Source organism: Bos indicus x Bos taurus, chromosome 6, assembly GCF_003369695.1.
Source record: "Bos indicus x Bos taurus breed Angus x Brahman F1 hybrid chromosome 6, Bos_hybrid_MaternalHap_v2.0, whole genome shotgun sequence".
Lineage (NCBI taxonomy): Eukaryota > Metazoa > Chordata > Mammalia > Artiodactyla > Bovidae > Bos > Bos indicus x Bos taurus.
In genome coordinates, this window is record NC_040081.1 from 81,080,594 (window position 1) to 81,099,450 (window position 18,857).

Consider the following 18,857-nt stretch of genomic DNA (forward strand, 5'->3'; position numbering starts at 1 on the left):
AAAGGAAGCAAAATACAGAGAAAAAATGTGAAGTCAATAAGTCAACTCATATTTGATTCTATTGCTGCTGAGCTTAATAGCCAAGTTATCATTAATTCTCTTCTGTTTTATTTTATTAGACTTTATTCAATTCTTTACTTCTTCTGAGGAAAAATGCATTTCTAGGGTTGGAGTAGGATGGACTTTTTAAACTGCTTTTATATCTTTCAGAATGCTCAATAGAGTATAATTAATGCAGGAGGTGTTGAATAAATAATATTTGAATGAATGGCAGTCAATTTCAGAAAAATCACATGAACAAGTCATTTCAGCACGCTGTGCAAAAAAAGTTTTAGTATTCTAAGTAAACTTCATTTAGAACCTAATAAAGGACTCATGCATATGCTTGATTTAAACATGATTTCACATCTGTGTCTTCACGCTTATGGTACATCAGGTCACTGGGAATGCTTTCAGAACTTTGTTCACAAGGAAGCAGGAGAGCACTTCAGAGTGAGGTTTTAAACAAACTGATATGTTATCCATATCAATTTATAATATCCATCTTTATGCAAATAAGTTCTTAGCATACATGCCAATGAGATGAATAAGTGAACATTTCAAATGCTGAGTTGCTACAACTCTGTACTGAACCATGAGAATACTTGATAGTTCACACTGGAAATGGATTTTTGAGCACTATTCTGCTAAATAGGGAGTGAGTTTACAATAAGAATTACACAAAGCTAGTTTAAAAGCTTCCAAGTGAGTAGTAAGCAGAATAGAGTACCTACATTAGTAAGAAAGAGAATAGTATGAACAAAATCATTGCCGGTGTATATACAGAGTGTCAGCAGGTATTTTCTAAAGAGCTTTACAGAAAAGCGACATCAAGGAATTCAGATTAAAAGGTGTTACCATCTCACTATAGAGGAGGAACATGAAACAAATATCAACCTCCTGTAAGCGTAATTTTTCTCAAATGTGGGCCAAACACCCGGCAGCAGGATGTGTGTGTGTGTGTGTGTGTGTATGTGTGTTTTAAAAAATGCATGTTCTTGGACCCTCCCTTGGATACACTGAATCAAAAATACAGGCTGTGCAGTCCATGAGTCCATAAATACACTATAGATTGAAAACACCATGCATTGCTCTTAACCAGCATAGTATTTATTATACAAAATTTCTCTCTGGAATGAGCTCAGCCATTCACAGTGAATCTTTCTGTCAAGATTATAGAGTGTCTAAAGAAAGAGAGATTAAGAAAGTAGGAAAGTCAGCTGGGCAGTAGACTTTAAATAATAATGTCTTATTTCAGAGTTTTGGAACACCTAAACCTATGAATTACAATTAGGACTCTGTGTCTGGATCCTTAATTTAAAAGAGATGGGAGATGCACCCAACATAAATAAGAAAGCAAAAATTTTGGCATTTGAAGAATTCCAAAAAAGGTTTTAAACATATTACACATCACACCAATAACTGAAATTATAACATTAATTAAAATAATAATTAAACTTATTATTCTAAGAAATATCTTAAGAAACACAGGTTCTAGGCACTATTATGATTCCCAGGGGAAGACTCCAGAAAAACATGTAAGAAAGCAAATACTTATATTGCCTGTACTCCAGGTTACATTAGAGAGCAAAGCCCAAGCTGTAGAGCAGGGAAAACTTTTCTTAAGGAAACAGTGATTTAAGCAGATCTGAAGGCTGAGCTATCTAGGACAATGACGTATAATAAGAAACAGGCTTCAAGCAGAGGAAATAACAATACTGACTAGTGATTCAAGCACACTAGTTCTAGAGTAAGAATTTCCTGGTTTAGATTCCTATTCCCTCACTTACTAGATTTGTGACCTTGGGCAAACCACTTCACATCTTTAAACTTCAGTTTCTTCATCCTAAAAATGGGAATAATAATAATATTATGTCATGAAGATATTGCTAGGATTAAATAAGAAAAAGCAAATAGAGTTCTTCGCATAGCAATATGCACACTGTAAGTGCTGAAACATGCTAGCCATCATCGATCATCATCTTTGTCATTGTTACCACAATAGATCAAAGAGAGAAAGAGAGGGAACAGAAGTCCCTGACATGCCTTTTTAGAAACCAGAGGAGTCTCTAGAAAGATTCTTGCCAGTGAACCAAAAAAGTATTTTGATGATTTCTAAAAATATTCCACCCCATCTGCTAATCCTTATTAAATAAACCAGAGATGAAATATGGACAAATTCATTACATTAGTGTCTCAACTTTGAACTGTGTTTTCCAAGCAGAAATAAGCACAGGAAAAGCTCAGAATGCATGCCTCACTTAAGCCAAGTTTCAATGGGAATGGGCAGTTGCAGTTGGTAAAATTAAAGGATTTTTGTTAGTAGCCATAATGAGTGCACTAACCTGGTCACAGAACATCAGTATGACACCAGTGAAGAGATATTCATGATATGTAATTACAGAAAACAATTTTTTTGTCTCTAGATAGTCTTCCTTAGAAACTTCAAGAACTGACAAACCAATATTCATCTTTAAATAGAAATAATGTAGCTAAAAATTTTGTCTTGTCCAAATACATTTTGATAAGAACAGAAATTATGTGACTCTTTCCTATATACAAAGTATTGCTCTTACTTTGATGCTGTTTCTCTGCTTATTTCCTTATGTTAATTGTTCTGGATATTTTACTGAATTTGAAAATTTTCAATGCTAATGTAAAACAGTATTTTAAGAAATCATTGATGATAGAATCATCATTGATGATGACTCTAATTATATAATTATCTAATTATATGATTCTAATTATCATAATTCACTAATTATTCCTATAAGCTTGAAGTAGGTTTTTGTTGTTGTTGTTGTTGTTACCTGAGGCATCACTGATTCTATGCTATTTTTCACTTTAAAGTATTTTTCTCTTCTCATTTTACTTCACCAATGAGTTTGTCTATATAATACTCATAAAGTCTAAAATGTATTTATCTCATGCATGTATTCAGTCGCTAAATTGTGTCCAACTCTTTGTGACCCCATCAACTAACTGCAGCCTTCCAGGCTCCACTGTCCATGGGATTTTCCGGGTAAGAATACTTAAGTAGGTTGTCATTTCCTTCTCCAGGGGATCTTCCAACCCAGAGAGAGAATTTGCGTCTCCTGCTTCTCCTGCATTGGCAGATGGATTCTTTACTACTGAGCCACCTGGAGAAGCCTTATTTATCTCATAGTATTCTTTCTATGTGTACATGTTAAGTCACTTCAGTCATGTCCGACTCTTTGTGACCCTATAGACTGTAGCCCACCAAGCTTTTCTGTCCATGGGATCCTCCAGGTAAGAACACTGGAGTGGGCTGCCATGCCCTCCTTCAGGGGATCTTCTTGACCCAGGGATCGAACCCACGTCTTTTAAGTCTTCTGTTTTGACAGGTGGGTTCTTTACCACTAGCACTACCTGAGAAACTTTTCCATGAACTCACACTGTTGAAAAGTTTCTTATAAACTATTATAGTAACATTTATCAATATCTTATTATGTACTAAGCATTACTCTGTTTTATAGATATTAACTGAATGAAAATCACTACATTAAGGCTTTAAATTGGATAAAGAATGCTCACAAATTGGGTAGTCAGAGGATCTGGGTCTCTGTCCCTGGGTGAACTGGTATGTAAAGTGCAGCGGATGTATGAAAGCTCGCTGGATGGCAAAAACATTAAGTGGATCTAGAAAACATTTTGATTATGGTGAAAAAAATTAGTTGTCAGAATGAGATATTTAATATAACTATTACGTGAAATTAAAAATCCAATGCTAAATAAATTTTTAATAAGAATACTTATGCAGAGAAATAAGCAATCCATGTAAAGGGTACTGTTTAGGAAAATGGCAAATGGATTTGGGATAAAAGCAGTACATAAAAAATATCAATATATAAACCACAGGAGGACCTTGCATAGTTCAAACATGGTAATGTGCCATGTTTGAGTTAAGAGATATCGTTAACTCTCATAATCTGAAGTAAAAAGGAAATACAGAACGAAAGAAAGAAAGAACAAAGGAAGGAAAGAGTGAAGAAAGGAAGGATGGAGGGGGAAAGAAGAAAGAGCAGGAGGCAGGAATGGAAGAAGGAAGAGAGAGAGAAAGATAGGATGGACAAATCTTAATTATTTGAAAAAACATATTTCTTCAGAATAACGGAGGTAACCCAATTAACAATTACAGGCAGAAATTTTCATTCAAATTGAACAAATTCATGGATATCATAGTTTGAATATGGTGGCAAATCTGAAGATTTTTCAGCAGTTTCAAGTTTGAGATTCTGAAGTAGTAATGCTACTAATGGCAGCAGCAATTGCAATAAGGTTAAGTGCCTGCCATTTATTGCTTGACAGCTGCAGTGGCCATGTTTTGCTTCATCAAGCCAGATCTGTGGTAGAGTACTGGGCACTTCTCCTGAAACTTAGCCCTTATCTTTTAATCTATTTTTCTCAATGATTGTATAAGCCACTTAATACCCTTTATTACAGGCCTCTTTTGTTTAAACCACTTAGAGTAAATTTTGTTTACAACTAAGAAAACTGACATTAAAATCTAAAAAATGTTCCCAAAAGAGAAGTGTTGCAGGCAAAAGTCTTTTAAAAGAATGGGAGTTTGGACCTGTGATTCGACTGGTTAAATTTCCTTTTTTTTTTTTTTTTTTACTTTTTTATATAAAATCTTTCTTATTCTCTTTTTAAAAATTTTTAAAATTTTTAAATTTATTTTTTAGTTAAATTTATTTATTTTAATTAGAGGCAAATTACTTTACAATATTGTATTGGTTTTGCCATACATCAACATGAATCCACCACGGGTGTACATGTGATCCCAATCCTGAACCCCCCCTCCCACCTCCCTCCCTTGACCATCCCTCTGAGTCATCCCAGTGCATCAGCCCCAAGCATCCTGTATCCTGCATCGAACCTGGACTGGCAATTCATTTCTTATATGATATTATACATGTTTCAATGCCATTCTCCCAAATCATCCCCCCCTCCCTCTCCCACGGAGTCCAAAAGACTGTTCTATATATCTATGTCTCTTTTGCTGTCTCCCATACAGGGTTATTGTTACCATCTTTCTAAATTCCATATATATGCGTTAGTATACTGTATTGGTGTTTTTCTTTCTGGCTTACTTCACTCTGTATAATAGGCTCCAGTTTCATCCACCTCATTAGAACTGATTCAAATGTATTCTTTTTAATGGCTGAGTAATATTCCATTGTGTATATGTACCACAGCTTTCTTATTCATTCATCTGCTGATGGACATCTAGGTTGTTTCCATGTCCTGGCTATTATAAACAGTGCTGCGATGAACATTGGAGTACATGTGTCTCTTTCAATTCTGGTTTCCTCGACTGGTTAAATTTCAGTGTAGCAAGAACCTATGTAGTTTTTAAAGGATGTTGCTAGTTTTAATCTAACAACAGCAGACATGTAGTGGCTATATCTTACCACCTCTGGTCACTGCAAATAAAGGGATTCTTGAAGATGTTTTTGGTGACCAAATTTCATCTGCTTTAGTACTCTTGCCCATCGTGGCTTAGTAGGTAAAGAATCTGCCTGTAACAAGGAAGACCTGGGAACATCCCTGGGTCAGAAAAGTCCCCTAGAGAAGGTTATGGCAATCCACGCCAGTATTTTGCCTGGAGAATTCCATGGATAGAGGAGCCTTGTGGGCTATAGTCTATAGGGTTGCAAAGAGTTGGATGCGACTGAGCGACTTTCAGTTTCACTCAGTACTATAAAAGCATGAGAAAAATAAGAAATATAGGTGGGACAGGATGAGTCTGGTTGCACTGCAGAATTTAAAGAAATAAAATTAGTTTCTCAAAGTTTAAATTTCTCTGTTCAATTCATATTGAGATGATCAGAGTCTTCATGCTGTAAATATCTCATGTCCTCTTAGGATGACAGAACTGTGCATCAAAAACCAAGTCTTAGACCACAGAATTCCTGAACTGCTAAAATTATGGATTTATTGCCTTACCTTATGAGAAAATGAAGCCACTGATTGGAAAACATGAAATCCTGAGCACTGGAATGTGGATATGGGGGAGAAAATATATGACTGAAAATATTCTCAGCTTCCAAAACTTACTGAGTCTCTCTTGGTACCATTAAGTTCTTCCACACCTGGCTGAGGAAGCTACTCCTTGATGTCTTCAATACCTTATCTAGGATCATTAAGCGATAGAAGGAAGTATTTGTCTTCTTGCTCAAACTTATTTACTCCATCTGAACTCAAGATCCCAACATCCTCTTGGGAGCCAATTATGCAGTCAATGCTGTGGACAAAAAAACTTCCTGAATATGTCTCACAAAACTTTATAACTTAAATCCGCAGAAGCATATGGAATATGTGTGTGAAAATGGATTTTATATGTTCCTTACAGAAGAGTGAGAAACAATTTAATTCAAGCTGGTATATATACATGATTAGAGATCCAATGTGCTTCTCTAGGTAGCTAGCTAGCACAAATGCTAAATGCTTGTTCAATTAGTTGACCATGATCTGGATTTGAAAGGTGAACTATGTTTTTATAGTTCAGATACTAGGAATTCCTTGTTTTAATGAAGAAGGAATTAAATGACCAACTAAAATAGGAACACTGAAATTGATTTATTTGCCAAGACTTATGAAACTATCCACTAATTACAACTTCAGAAAGGACTCAGAAGACATGTTCTTCACCATAATTATAAGAAATAAATTGATGAGAACAGTGCCACTTTTATAACCAAAATCTCTAAAATTTCTCTTTTCTTGAGAACACAGAGGTTGAAGATGCAGTGAAATGATTTCTTAATTTCTTAGGGATCAGATATGGCAGAGACCAAGTGGTAGCATTTTACCACTAAAAAGAAAGTGGACATGGATTTCATAATAGGCGAAAATGTGAATGGTAAAAAGTCTAGCACCAAGGCACTAAGCGACTGAAATAATGGACCCTCTCATCTATACCACTAATGATATCAAGGTCTAAGAAATACAAATGAAAATTTAGTGACCTAGTTAGTCATGGTGTCTCACCAACACCCAGACCTGAGTAACTTCATTTACCCTATTAAATGAAGAGAAAATTGATTGTCCATACGGAGGACTGTGCAAGTAACATATATTAATATTGCACATTTCCTTTTCAGCTTATCTGAGAGAAATCTCTGGCCATTTCTAGATAAGTTGGGGGGTGGGGGTGCGGGGCAGGGGGTTACCGCCCGGATTGTAAATTTTAGATTTCAAGATCTAAATTTAGATTTAGAAACTAGGATATAGAATATACATTTAACAGATTATAGAGCTAACACTAATCTCTGTGGACCCAAAATATTCCTAAGAAACCATGATCTGAGTGGAGGCTATGATGGTAATGTGATGAATGAGATTTTGTCCTGAGCCCACATTACAACTGACACATTGATGCCTCCATTCAATTCTTTATTTCACCAGTCATAAGTGTATACTTGGAAGATTTCCTCTTCAACTATAAGAAAATCTCCTTGTTTCTGAGCCCCATGAAATAAAAGCTGTGAAACTACAGTAATGACCAAACTCAACTAAATCATAGAGCTTCCTCTTTTTATTCTTCCTCCTACCAAAAGAGTAAACACACACACCTAGTGGATCTGTGGGGAATACAGCAGTTAATGCCACCGTTCAAAATACATTAGAGTAAAAAATTAGTATTACCTACATGCAAATGTAAATTACCTCGTTTAGTCTATATAGAAGACAAACAACTGAACTCATCTCACACGCTAGTAAAGTAATGTTCAAAATTCTCCAAGCCAGGCTTCAGCAATACGTGAACCGTGAACTTCCAGATATTCAAGCTGGTTTTACAAAAGGCAGAGGAACCAGAGATCAAATTGCCAACATCCACTGGATCATGGAAAAAGCAAGAGAGTTCCAGAAAAACATCTATTTCTCCTTTATTGACTATGCCAAAGCCTTTGACTGTGTGGATCAATAAACTGTGGAAAATTCTGAAAGAGATGGGCATACCAGAGCACCTGACCTACCTCTTGAGAAACCTATATGCAGGTCAGGAAGCAACAGTTAGAACTGGACATGAAACAACAGACTGGTTACAAATAGGAAAAGGAGTATGTCAAGGCTGTATATTGTCACACTGATTATTTAACTTATATGTGGAGCACATCATGAGAAATGCTGGGCTGGAAGAAGCACAAGCTGGAATCAAGATTGCCGGGAGAAATATCAATAACCTCAGGTATGCAGATGACACCACCCTTATGGCAGAAAGTGAAGAGGAACTAAAAAGCTCCTGATGAAAGTGAAAGAGGAAAATGCAAAACTTGGCTTAAAGCTCAACATTCAGAAAACTAAGATCATGGCATCTGGTCCCATCACTTCATGGGAAATAGATGAGGAAACAGTGGAAACAGTGTCAGACTTTATTTTTTGGGGCTCCAAAATCACGGCAGATGGTGATTGCAGCCATGAAATTAAAAGACACTTACTCCTTGGAAGCAAAGTTATGACCAACCTAGATAGCATATTCAAAAGCTGAGACATTACTTTGCCAACAAAGGTCCGTCTAGACAAGGCTACAGTTTTTCCAGTAGTCATGTATGGACTTGAGAGTTTGACTGTGAAGAAAGCTGAGCGCCGAAGAATTGATGCTTGTGTTGGAGAAGACTCTTGAGAGTCCCTTGGACTGCAAGGAGATCCAACCAGTCCATCCTAAAGGAGATCAATCCTGGGTGTTCTTTGGAAGGAATGATGCTAAAGCTGAAACTCCAGTACTTTGGCCACCTCATGCAAAGATTTGACTCATTGGAAAGACTGTGATGCTGGCAGGAGGAGAAGGCGACGACAGAGGATGAGATGGTTGGATCGCATCACTGACTCAATGGACATGAGTTTGAGTGAACTCTGGGAGTTGGTGATGGACAGGGAGGCCTGGCGTGCTGCAGTTCAAGGGGTCGCAAAGAGTCGGACAGGATGAGCATCTGAACTGAACTGAACTGAACTGATTACAAAGATAGCCAGTAAGCTCTCTCCACAGAAGAAAGTCAAAAAAGACCCTCAGAATTATCATAGTAATGATCGAGCAAGTGACAATGAACTTCTTTTTCAACATCTCAGTAAACAGAGATCAACAAAAAATGTTTGTCTCCCTCTTCTCAGGAACACTTGTGTGCTTTTACCATCAGCATTCTCTTAAATTTCCAACTCTATGGCATAATTTAGTTTCAACCCTGGGCATGGCCACAGCCTGTAAGACATCATTCTGCACAAGTTTGTAAACTGCATCAAACTGAAAGTACCTGATGAAATGGAATTATCATGCCCCTGGATACCTTTGGAAGAATCAAGAAATAAAACCTTTCAACATAAAGGAATCACCTTTCTTAGTGATATTTCTGATAGTCTGGGACAGGTTGGGACATTCCCTCCAAAATGTCTGTTACACTTTGTAACTCATATCATGTTAATCTAGCCCTCTGATGAAAAAGTCAGAGTCTAAGACTAATTCAAAACAATTAAAATTTGATCTATTTTAGTTCAGAATTAGGATTCTGTACCTTGGCTTATTAAAGTATGAACACTTTTGGTTTTTTAGTTGGGATGAGCTTTTTGTTTCTGGGGATAAAATATACATTTGTATATATTAAAAGAGTGTCATGATATTAAAAGAGTGTTCTTGATAAAGTATGCCCAGTGCAAAATTATTTTAAAGTAAAACCCTAAAAAATAAGTTTATAGAGGAATATGATAAATGCACACTCTTTTGTGAGCTGATAGTGAAACATTTAACATAACTGTTTTCAATGGGATATTTAATTTTCATACTATGTTGACATATCACTCTCCATCTACTTATCCATCTATCTAGCAGTTATATTTTTGATGACCTAAACTAGTAAGACAAAATAAATGATAATACAATAGGAATGAACAATAGAAGTGTTGTCATGTAAATAATCTAAATGCATTTTCTGTAAAAAAAATTTTTATACATCAATTTTTCCAAATCACTAGAAAACTTAAGGAGCTCCATGGAATTTATTTTTTCTAAGTTTGAGCTTAATAAAGCATGGTTTGTATTATCCATGATTTTATCCACTTTGCAATTCAACTGCTAAGGTTCTTTATATAATTTATGTATTCAAATTTTTTCCTATCATTTACCCTTCTCACACACAATTTTCCTTTACCTTTTTGTAAATTACTTTTCCCACCCTCAATTTTCCCACTTCATATGTGTTTGTATGTTTTGACTGTGATAATTCCCACAACTTTGCAATTTTTTGTCAATCTCAGTACTATTTGTCGAATTCTACAAGGCCCATCCCATAAATTCCAACTAATTGTAGTATTTAGCTTTCCTTAAAACTTCATCTTTTAACTTGACTATTAATTTACATGCAAAAAAGTATCATTTGAATTCAGACAACTTCTCACAAAAGCAAAATGCTAGACTCCATAATGATTTAATAGCTGGAAAAATGTCTTAAATGCTGTGTAAACATCCATAAATTAATCATTTAATCACTATCCTCAGCATAAAATCATTATTTCTTTTTATAGACTGATGAGCCAGGGTTACCTAATCAATTTAAATTTCTAGATTAATGTAAGATTCTTATCTTGAAAAAATTACTAATTTTTTTCTTGTACGTGTTGAACATAATTTTGAATCTGGGTTGTTCATATATCACATTGATGTCACTAATATAAATCAATCAGAAAATGACAGAACAAATTATAAATTTGAAACAAATAAATTAAGAAACAAATGCATTTCTCAATAAACACTCCATAGAGATTGAAACTAAAGTTGAAATCTGTTAAAAGAAGTTTTGTATAAAAACCACATATGGTATAGATAACTTTCTGTAATTTAAGGCTGAGAAAATATTCAGACATTAAAACCAACGACTGTAGCCCACTTTCTATAATGTTGGTACTTGATAAATGTCCAGCACCGTGGCATTATTTCTAAGAGTTACTTGAAGTCAATAATTTTTGTGAAATTGATATTTAGTTGGTCTGAAATGTCAGACCCTGAGAAAATCTCCATCTTGTTTTTATTTTTTGGTAGGTTTGTAAGGATTTTACAGTACGTATGCTCTGAAAACTTGGGGGAAAAACAGCAAATCAAAAGTCAATAAAGTTTCTGCTCTGAATACAAATGTTTGTTTTAGGTGATAGCCATTCCTTGAATAGTCAGATAGAAATTTTTCTTTCTTGACATTTAAAGTATTTGTAGTTCAAAAAACATACTGTGCAGTCCTAAAAGGCCAGTAAGTAAAAATACCTGGAGCAAATATTTATTAATAATTTCATTTAAAAAACAGTTATCTAGTTCATCAGAGAAACATCATTCAAAGAAGGTTATGCAAGCTTAAATAATGTGCTATCAGGGAACTACAATTCTTAATGATTGTTCAATATGCTTTCAGTATGTTAATGGAAGATTCACATGTAGAACCAAGTAAGCTTAAAAGATATTGCATATGAAGGCTGAAAGCAATAGTTTAATCCCAATATTTTTCTGATGTGAGAAGACAGTTCACATTCACAGAGCACTTGTGGCATCTAGATACTGTGATGAAAAATTAATGTATACTAGTATGCCCAAAGCTGAGTCTATACCGAAGGAAAACCTAATTTTCTCTAATTTTGTCTACCTCTTCTTAGCACTTTTATTAGTTCAACCTTAGGTTAGGGGCAAAATGGAGTAAGATATAAAAAATTCACGGAGGAAAGTGGCATATAAGTGTACAATTATTTTTTTTTTTTGTCATGGAATAAAAAACATGCTGTGGATACATTCAACATAGATGAGAACATGAGTGCTTAGAATGATGCTTAGTGAATAATTCAAATATCTTTGTATCCTCTGGGTTACTTTTGAATGTTTCTCTCAGTTTTATCAGTCAAAAACAACTATGAACCCAATGACACATGTTTTTCTTATTCTCAAGAGATAACCACTTCATTTACCTGACACATCCAATAATCCAAATTATTTTGACCCAAACTTGATTACAAACAATATTTTCTTGTCAATCAGATCATTCCACTACCTACAAACTTATACTAACATTACAGGAATTAAGTCTGACCTAATTCAGTCAAACACATCCTATCACACTGTGAGCTCTACTGGCAAGGACGTCCTCACCAAGCAACGTCCACCTGCGGTACTTAGGTAACCAGTTTACTCCCATGAACTGAGAGCTGAGGCCAAGGAATAGAAGGAGCAGCAACGTCCACCTGCGGTACTTAAGAGGTAACCCGTTTATTCCCATGAACTGAGAGCTGAGGCCAAGGAATAGAAGGAGCATTACATTTAAAGCCCCTTCCTACACAGGCACCTGTTATTGACAAAAACCAGTTATAAGCTACTCATAGGCTTTGAATGGTTCTTGCCACATAATAGGACAAGTTATTAATTCAGCCATAGCTTGATTTTTAGTTTACTAGACAAGAATTCTCTATATTGATTTACTTAAAATTAAGTACTTGAGGGGAAATTTTAGGGGAATTAATCATTCAAGCAGCACTATTTTCCCTACTCCTTAATAATTACTCCTTAATATTTCCAAGTTCTTCATATGGAATATAGATACATTTTCATATGTATGGTTGTTGTACAACAGCTCACAGTTATTATAATTTTGATAAATGGATTTATCAAAGAAAAGTTGTTTTATACATTTGTAATAATAATAGAAATAATAAGAAAACCCTATTTAATATGTGAATAAAATTCAGATGTGGTGCCAAACTAATAAACCTGCCTAATTACATGCTAACTTAATGAACTAAAGAAAAAACCTGAAGTGAATAAAACAACAAAAATATAGATCTGAGCTATAATAATTGCACTGTTCAAAATTATGAGACAAAATTTTTTTCACAAATGGATTTGAGCCATAAATATATTTTTTAATGAAAAAATTCAACTAAAATCTATCTTATTTTCTGTCCGTGGATGTGTCTACTACAAAACTTTAGCTTTTATTTGCCTAGAACTTAAAAAAAAAAGTCTCAAGGTGTATTCATTCTACTCTAAGTCCTAACCCTCTGGATAATGGGAAGTTCTTTTTCACATCTCAGGCAACTTAGCCCTGAGCTGGGGAGATAACTGACAGAGCTTGTCCTAAGGTACATGATTTGGTTGGACATCACACTTACCTGCTTGATTTGTGGTTACATTTACAGACACATACTGCCGGGCTCCTGGACTCAAGTCGGACACTCCATTCACTGCCTCAATCTCAAAGGTATAGTTTGTGTGAGCGAGCAGATCCACCACCATGACAGAGGTGTTTTTCAGGCCGATTTGCTGGGGGAGGTACCTGACATGACCGCCACACTCGTCACACACACCTGCATGGGAGTTGCACTTCTTGCATGCAATATAATATGACACATCTTTCCTTCCACCAGTGTCAGCAGGAGGAATCCATTCCAGAAAGACACTAGTTTCATTAACATTTGAGATGGCATTCCGAGGAGCTGAGGGGGGTCCTGGTTTGCAAAGTAAAGTGAAAAAAACAAATTTTGAGATGATAAAATTAGGCATTGCTTACTACACAAATTTCTGGTCTGAATGGAAAAAAATAGCTTTGCAATCATTGTTTTAAGCAGGGCAGAATGCAAGAATTATCAATTTGTAATAATCTTTGAAAAATCTTGTTACAGTTTTGTAGGGACAATAGTGGGGTTTAAATACTACAGAAATGACTTATCTTGGCAATGTAACAAGTTCAGTTAAAGATTATGTTTTGCTTAGTGTATACATAAAGAATTATGGAATAAAACTATGCATGCAAAAAATGTAGATAAAATTATGTATTCAAATAGTGGCAGGTTCTTGGCAAGTCCAAGGAAAAATTCTCCTTGGGGATTGACGTGATTAAGTCCTCAATGATATTTGTTCCCTGAAAGCTAGGAATTAAACATGAAGGATTTACTAAGCAATGAGTACAGGTAGAAAGAGGATTTATTAGTGTGGCTCTTGACTACAAATACTACAGAAATTAAAAAGGACAAACAAAAACAGCCTTAGTTTATCTCAAAGGAAGTTGCATATCTACTGATAAGCCACCAACAGAATTTGGAACCTCCTTCATATGACAAAAAAAAAAAAAAAACCACAAGAATTTAAGTAGTTGATCAACATTACAAACTGTGATAAAATTTTGCTTACTTTGATATGGTTTTAACATTGTGGTTCGGCAAAACTGTGCATTTTACTTAACTGAAAATCTAAAACTTATTTTAAAAATAATTCTCCAAAACACAATTAAGAAGAAGAATGAATGTGTTCAGACCTTGAAAATTAAGCATATTAAATTTATATATAAATACCAACTGCTATCCATGTATATAATACTGTATTTCTGAAATAATAGCAGACTAAAGAGAACTAAAATTGGTTACCTACCAACTGTAACCAATGCATTACTCTGGTGGGGGGTGCTGATAATGAGACAAGCTATGAATGCGTGCAGATGAGAGATATATGGGGAAATCTCTATATCATCCTCTCAATTTTGTTCTGAACCTAAAAATGCTCTAAAAAAAGTGTCTATAAAAGAATTAACTGTATATTGTCTGACTCTAGAATAGATTTTTAGATACTCAGACTTACAGCTTCAGTCCACTGTTAATATTATATGATCAGATGTTCTTGAAGAGAAAACACATTTAGATTTGTTTCAGAATTACTTAGCAAAGATTTCCCAATAGGGAATAAAATGGACTATAAATGGTTCATAGGCATAAATTAACCTAGTCAGGATGACATAGCTTAGTTATCTTAATATGTGCTGTCTGTTCTAAACATAGAAGTAAATATTAATTTCTACTTAACATTTATTAAACCATGACTGCTGAGGACTAAATTTAAAAGGCAAAACTAATACAATTATGTAAAGTTTAAAAATAAAATAAAATTAAAAAAAAATTAAAAGCAATAAGAAAGTTACCTAGTATTCATAAAATATCACTTAAAGAACTCCATAATGTAAAAATTGCCAGTTTTGATTAAAAAATCTCTACCTTTGCTATAGTTGTGGTTGAATCCTGTGAATTTTCCCATATAATCTCACACACTCCAATATAAAAGTCACTTTTCAGTTGAAACAAATACTTAAGATGGAAATACAACTCTTTTTACTATTGCCTTTAACTTATCTAATAGTGGAAAATTATGGCAAAAATGTAATTTGAGATCAAAATGTTACAGATTCTTTTGTGAGAAAAAGGTAAAGTATACTTGGAATAGGTCTACTTCAGAAGATATCAAAATTCTGAGTTTTTTTTCCTGACAACTTAACTATACCCACAGTTTCCATCTTTCCTCTAAATCTGTAAAACTGTATCATGGTCTAACTCTTCTTCTGACTCTGCTACCAATAGCCCCTCAGCATGTGAGTGGGGGGCACATATGCCTCTCAAAGTTAAAATGAAACTCATATATTCAAGGGAGGCCCTAAAGAAGAGGTAATCAGTGAAGACTCAGACTGACATGCACCAAAAAATAACGTAATGAAATCCCACCGTCCTGCTAATAGACGTGATGTATGAACCCAAGTAGAGCTGTGAGAGGCACCCTCAATTTGAACAGATTCATTAGAATCTGAATTTTGTTTTTTCTTTTCCTCTAGGTGTGTAGCATTTGGTTTTCCAGGGTACCAAAAAAAATATTAAAAGAAGTTGAAACCATAAATTTAATTCCAAAGAGCCAAACAGACATAAATCAAGTGATCTCATCTGTTCAAGGGTATCATCATAGGTGGTATTTGTGGTATTGTGAATGCAACTAAGAACAGAACACACACACTCACAGACTATGTATTAGAAAGATCTTCTACAGGACTTCCTGTCTTTTTTGAGAAATGCATACAAATGAGTGTTCCTCTGAGACACAGTATTAGAAATGCACACACATGGATACAGAGAAAATATAAACCTCAGGTCCTAAACGAGAGCTAAGCAGTCCTTGACACCAGAGCATGGGGTCTCACCCATTCCCAAACCTAGTAATTTTACAGAATGGGAGGCTCATATTCATGCTGAGAAAGAGACGGATCGTGGTTGGACTACTTAAAGAAAAGAATACCTATAAAACTGATGAAATTGAAATAAGTCAAGATATGATTTTCTCTAATTCACCAAAGTACAGTCTAGCAAATATCTCCCTGTTTGGGCTCTATTTTCCTTTGAATAATTGAAGCAATTTCCACTGCAACCAAGATACATCACATTCAATCACACTTTATATCTCCTCAATTCAAATGTATCCTCTTAAGACAGGTATACAATAATGTCATTTACTTATGTGAAGAGGAATTGTTATAGTTAGTAACAATCTAACCCATAAAAGTATCAGAATGTGATAAAGAATGATCTTTAACACTATTAAGTTAATATCAATGATTTGAGAAACAATGAATATACATTTCACTGACATTATTAAATTCAGGCACTGAAATTCAGATAAAACTTCAATTGTGATTATTTAAATAAAGAAATCATATGTCTTTATCTATGATACCAGAGAGTACTAAATTTCAAAAAAAATTGTCTTCATCTTTGAAGGCAACTACAACCTACAGAGATCTAAAAGAGTACAAAATGGGACATCACGGAAAATGAATGGTAAGGGGAGTTGGGATTCACTATTCTTCCCTTTCATTTGTTTTTGTTTGATTTGCTATAGAGACGAAGATAGAAAAACTAAAGAAGTACTGTCATCAAGCAAACTAACATGTAAATTTGTTTCCTTCTCAGAAATATGTGGCACATTAGAAAAACATAAACACCAAAACACTGATAGATATGGAAGTACCCACTGCAAATGTTGGAATAAAATGTTTATTATTCATCTGTTCTAAGATTATTTGACCATATACTTAATAATAGTTAAGGACACTCACTGCTAAAAAAACACAACCACTTGAAAATCCTAGTTGACAACTGGTTTTATATTTGACTCTTAAATTTGACTTGCCAACCCGCAGCACTCCATGTTCGTGTAGTGTTTCCTGTCTTATAAATGACCTTCTCATTGGTCTTTGCAGCTTAGTGGGGCAGGTTACAACAAGAAGATAGAAGTACCATGTACTGGATATTTTTGTGATCAGAAATTTGGCTTGGAAGAAGAGGAAGAAAAGTAAAAACGATTTACCAGGAACAGGTGAATGGATTTGTCAAAGTCATGTTTGGCTACCACGAGCACTCAAATAAATCATAAAGTAAAAAAAAAAAAAAAAAGAAAAAGAAAAATTGTATTTGTGGCCCAGATGTTGAACTTGAAATAAGGGAAAACGGATTCTTCCCACTGTAAATAATAGAAGAGACTCGGATTTCTTAATGTTTACTCAAGAAGATTGGATTCTGGTGAAATCCTATATTGGCAAATTAAACATTATGCCTGTTTTGGCGGAAACGGTAATAGAATGTAACAGGCTCCATCATGCTATTTCTTCAAACTGGTGAAGGTTAGCATCACCAAAGATCCATGGGTTTTCCTTACTTGTGCATGCCATTGTGGGTGGATCAGACTCCCTCCTGAAATAATCCTTTTCACAGACACAAGAGGTTGAAGCTTCCTCATGGGTGTAACTGTGAGGTGGACATTTGCTGCAGCTCTGGCTGTGAGGTGAGGCTTTGAAGAACCCAGGTCTGCACACTGTCAAAAGAAATAAGAGACTAAGCTTTTCCCTGGAACAGATGCAGTGTTTGCTTTGTGAATAATGTCATTATTTTGACTAGTATACACAGATCTCATGTAACACCATCCTTTCATTAATTTCAAAATTTTTTCATAAGTTTCTGAATCATAAATAACAGGCTATTCATCCAGATAATCAAATATTTATTTAAAGTATTTAAATCAAACATGATTGGAATATATTTATAATGATTCTTATGTTACAAGAAATATAAAGATGGTCATATGTATTTAAAACAAAGTGCTTTGAATATAACTTTCATTAATGCTATTATTAGAACAACTTATGTTGGAAAAAAAACCACAAAATTTCCACTATACTCAGAGAACAGCATGGTACACAATAGTTTCTCAAAGTTTTGTTGTTGAATTAATAAGTAAATTAACTGTGTGCTTGGTCACTCAGTCGTATCCAACTCTTTGGGACCCTTTGGATTGCAGTCCACCAGGCTCCGCTGTCCACGGGATTTTTCAGGCAAGAACACTGCAGTGCATTGCCATTTCCTCCTCCAGGGGATCTTCCCGACCCAGGAACTGAATTCACATCTCCTGTGTTTCCTGCACTACAGGTGGATTCTTTACAGACTTAGCCATCAGGGAATGCTAAAACCTTCACAAAATTCTGTTAGAATGGAGAGAATGCATGATTGAGCTAGTATATCATTCACATTATTAATTTATATCATACTAATATCAAGAGGATTCAGACTTCAGGGTTTTTGTTTTTGTTTTTCCCACATTTTACTCCATTTTAGAAATTTTCATTGAGATCTTTACTGATCCAACATTCATCTATTCCGGTATCAGTCATGTTTATACCACAAAAATTATAATGCTCTACAAAGGAGAAAAATGTGCCTTATTCAATTTTGCATTTACAATACTTATCGCAGTGTTTTACCACATAAAGTATTCACATATTGTTATGTAAGGCACACCTGAGTGAATGACATGGCAAGAAAAATGTAACTGAAATACTCAGAATCACATGAAGAGAATCTCTGATATTTTTGTTAAGTTAGTGGTCAGGTAAGTAAATATTAACAAGCTAAGTTCCCTTATTCTGTATTCCCTAAGCTTTTATCTTTCTCTTTCTTCTCAATGGGTAGTAAAG

The 18,857-nt window shown here is 34.8% G+C and overlaps 1 protein-coding gene across 9 annotated transcripts in view; it reads right to left on the reverse strand.

Annotated features, from left to right (window-relative positions):
• EPHA5 (EPH receptor A5) overlaps nucleotides 1–18,857 on the reverse strand; it is a 400,766-nt gene that overhangs the window by 179,832 nt on the left and 202,077 nt on the right. For 4 of the 9 annotated variants that reach the window (XM_027544620.1, XM_027544618.1, XM_027544619.1 and 1 more), the window contains exons 4-5: nucleotides 17,546–17,701; nucleotides 13,195–13,530 (exon numbers count right to left, since the gene is read on the reverse strand). The exons of 3 other annotated variants lie outside the window; for them this stretch is intronic. In XM_027544620.1, the coding sequence (XP_027400421.1) occupies nucleotides 13,195–13,530; nucleotides 17,546–17,701 (492 nt within the window). The remainder of the gene's footprint in view (nucleotides 1–13,194; nucleotides 13,531–17,545; nucleotides 17,702–18,857) is intronic. 2 more of the 9 variants (XM_027544622.1, XM_027544623.1) reach the window with 1 other exon arrangement.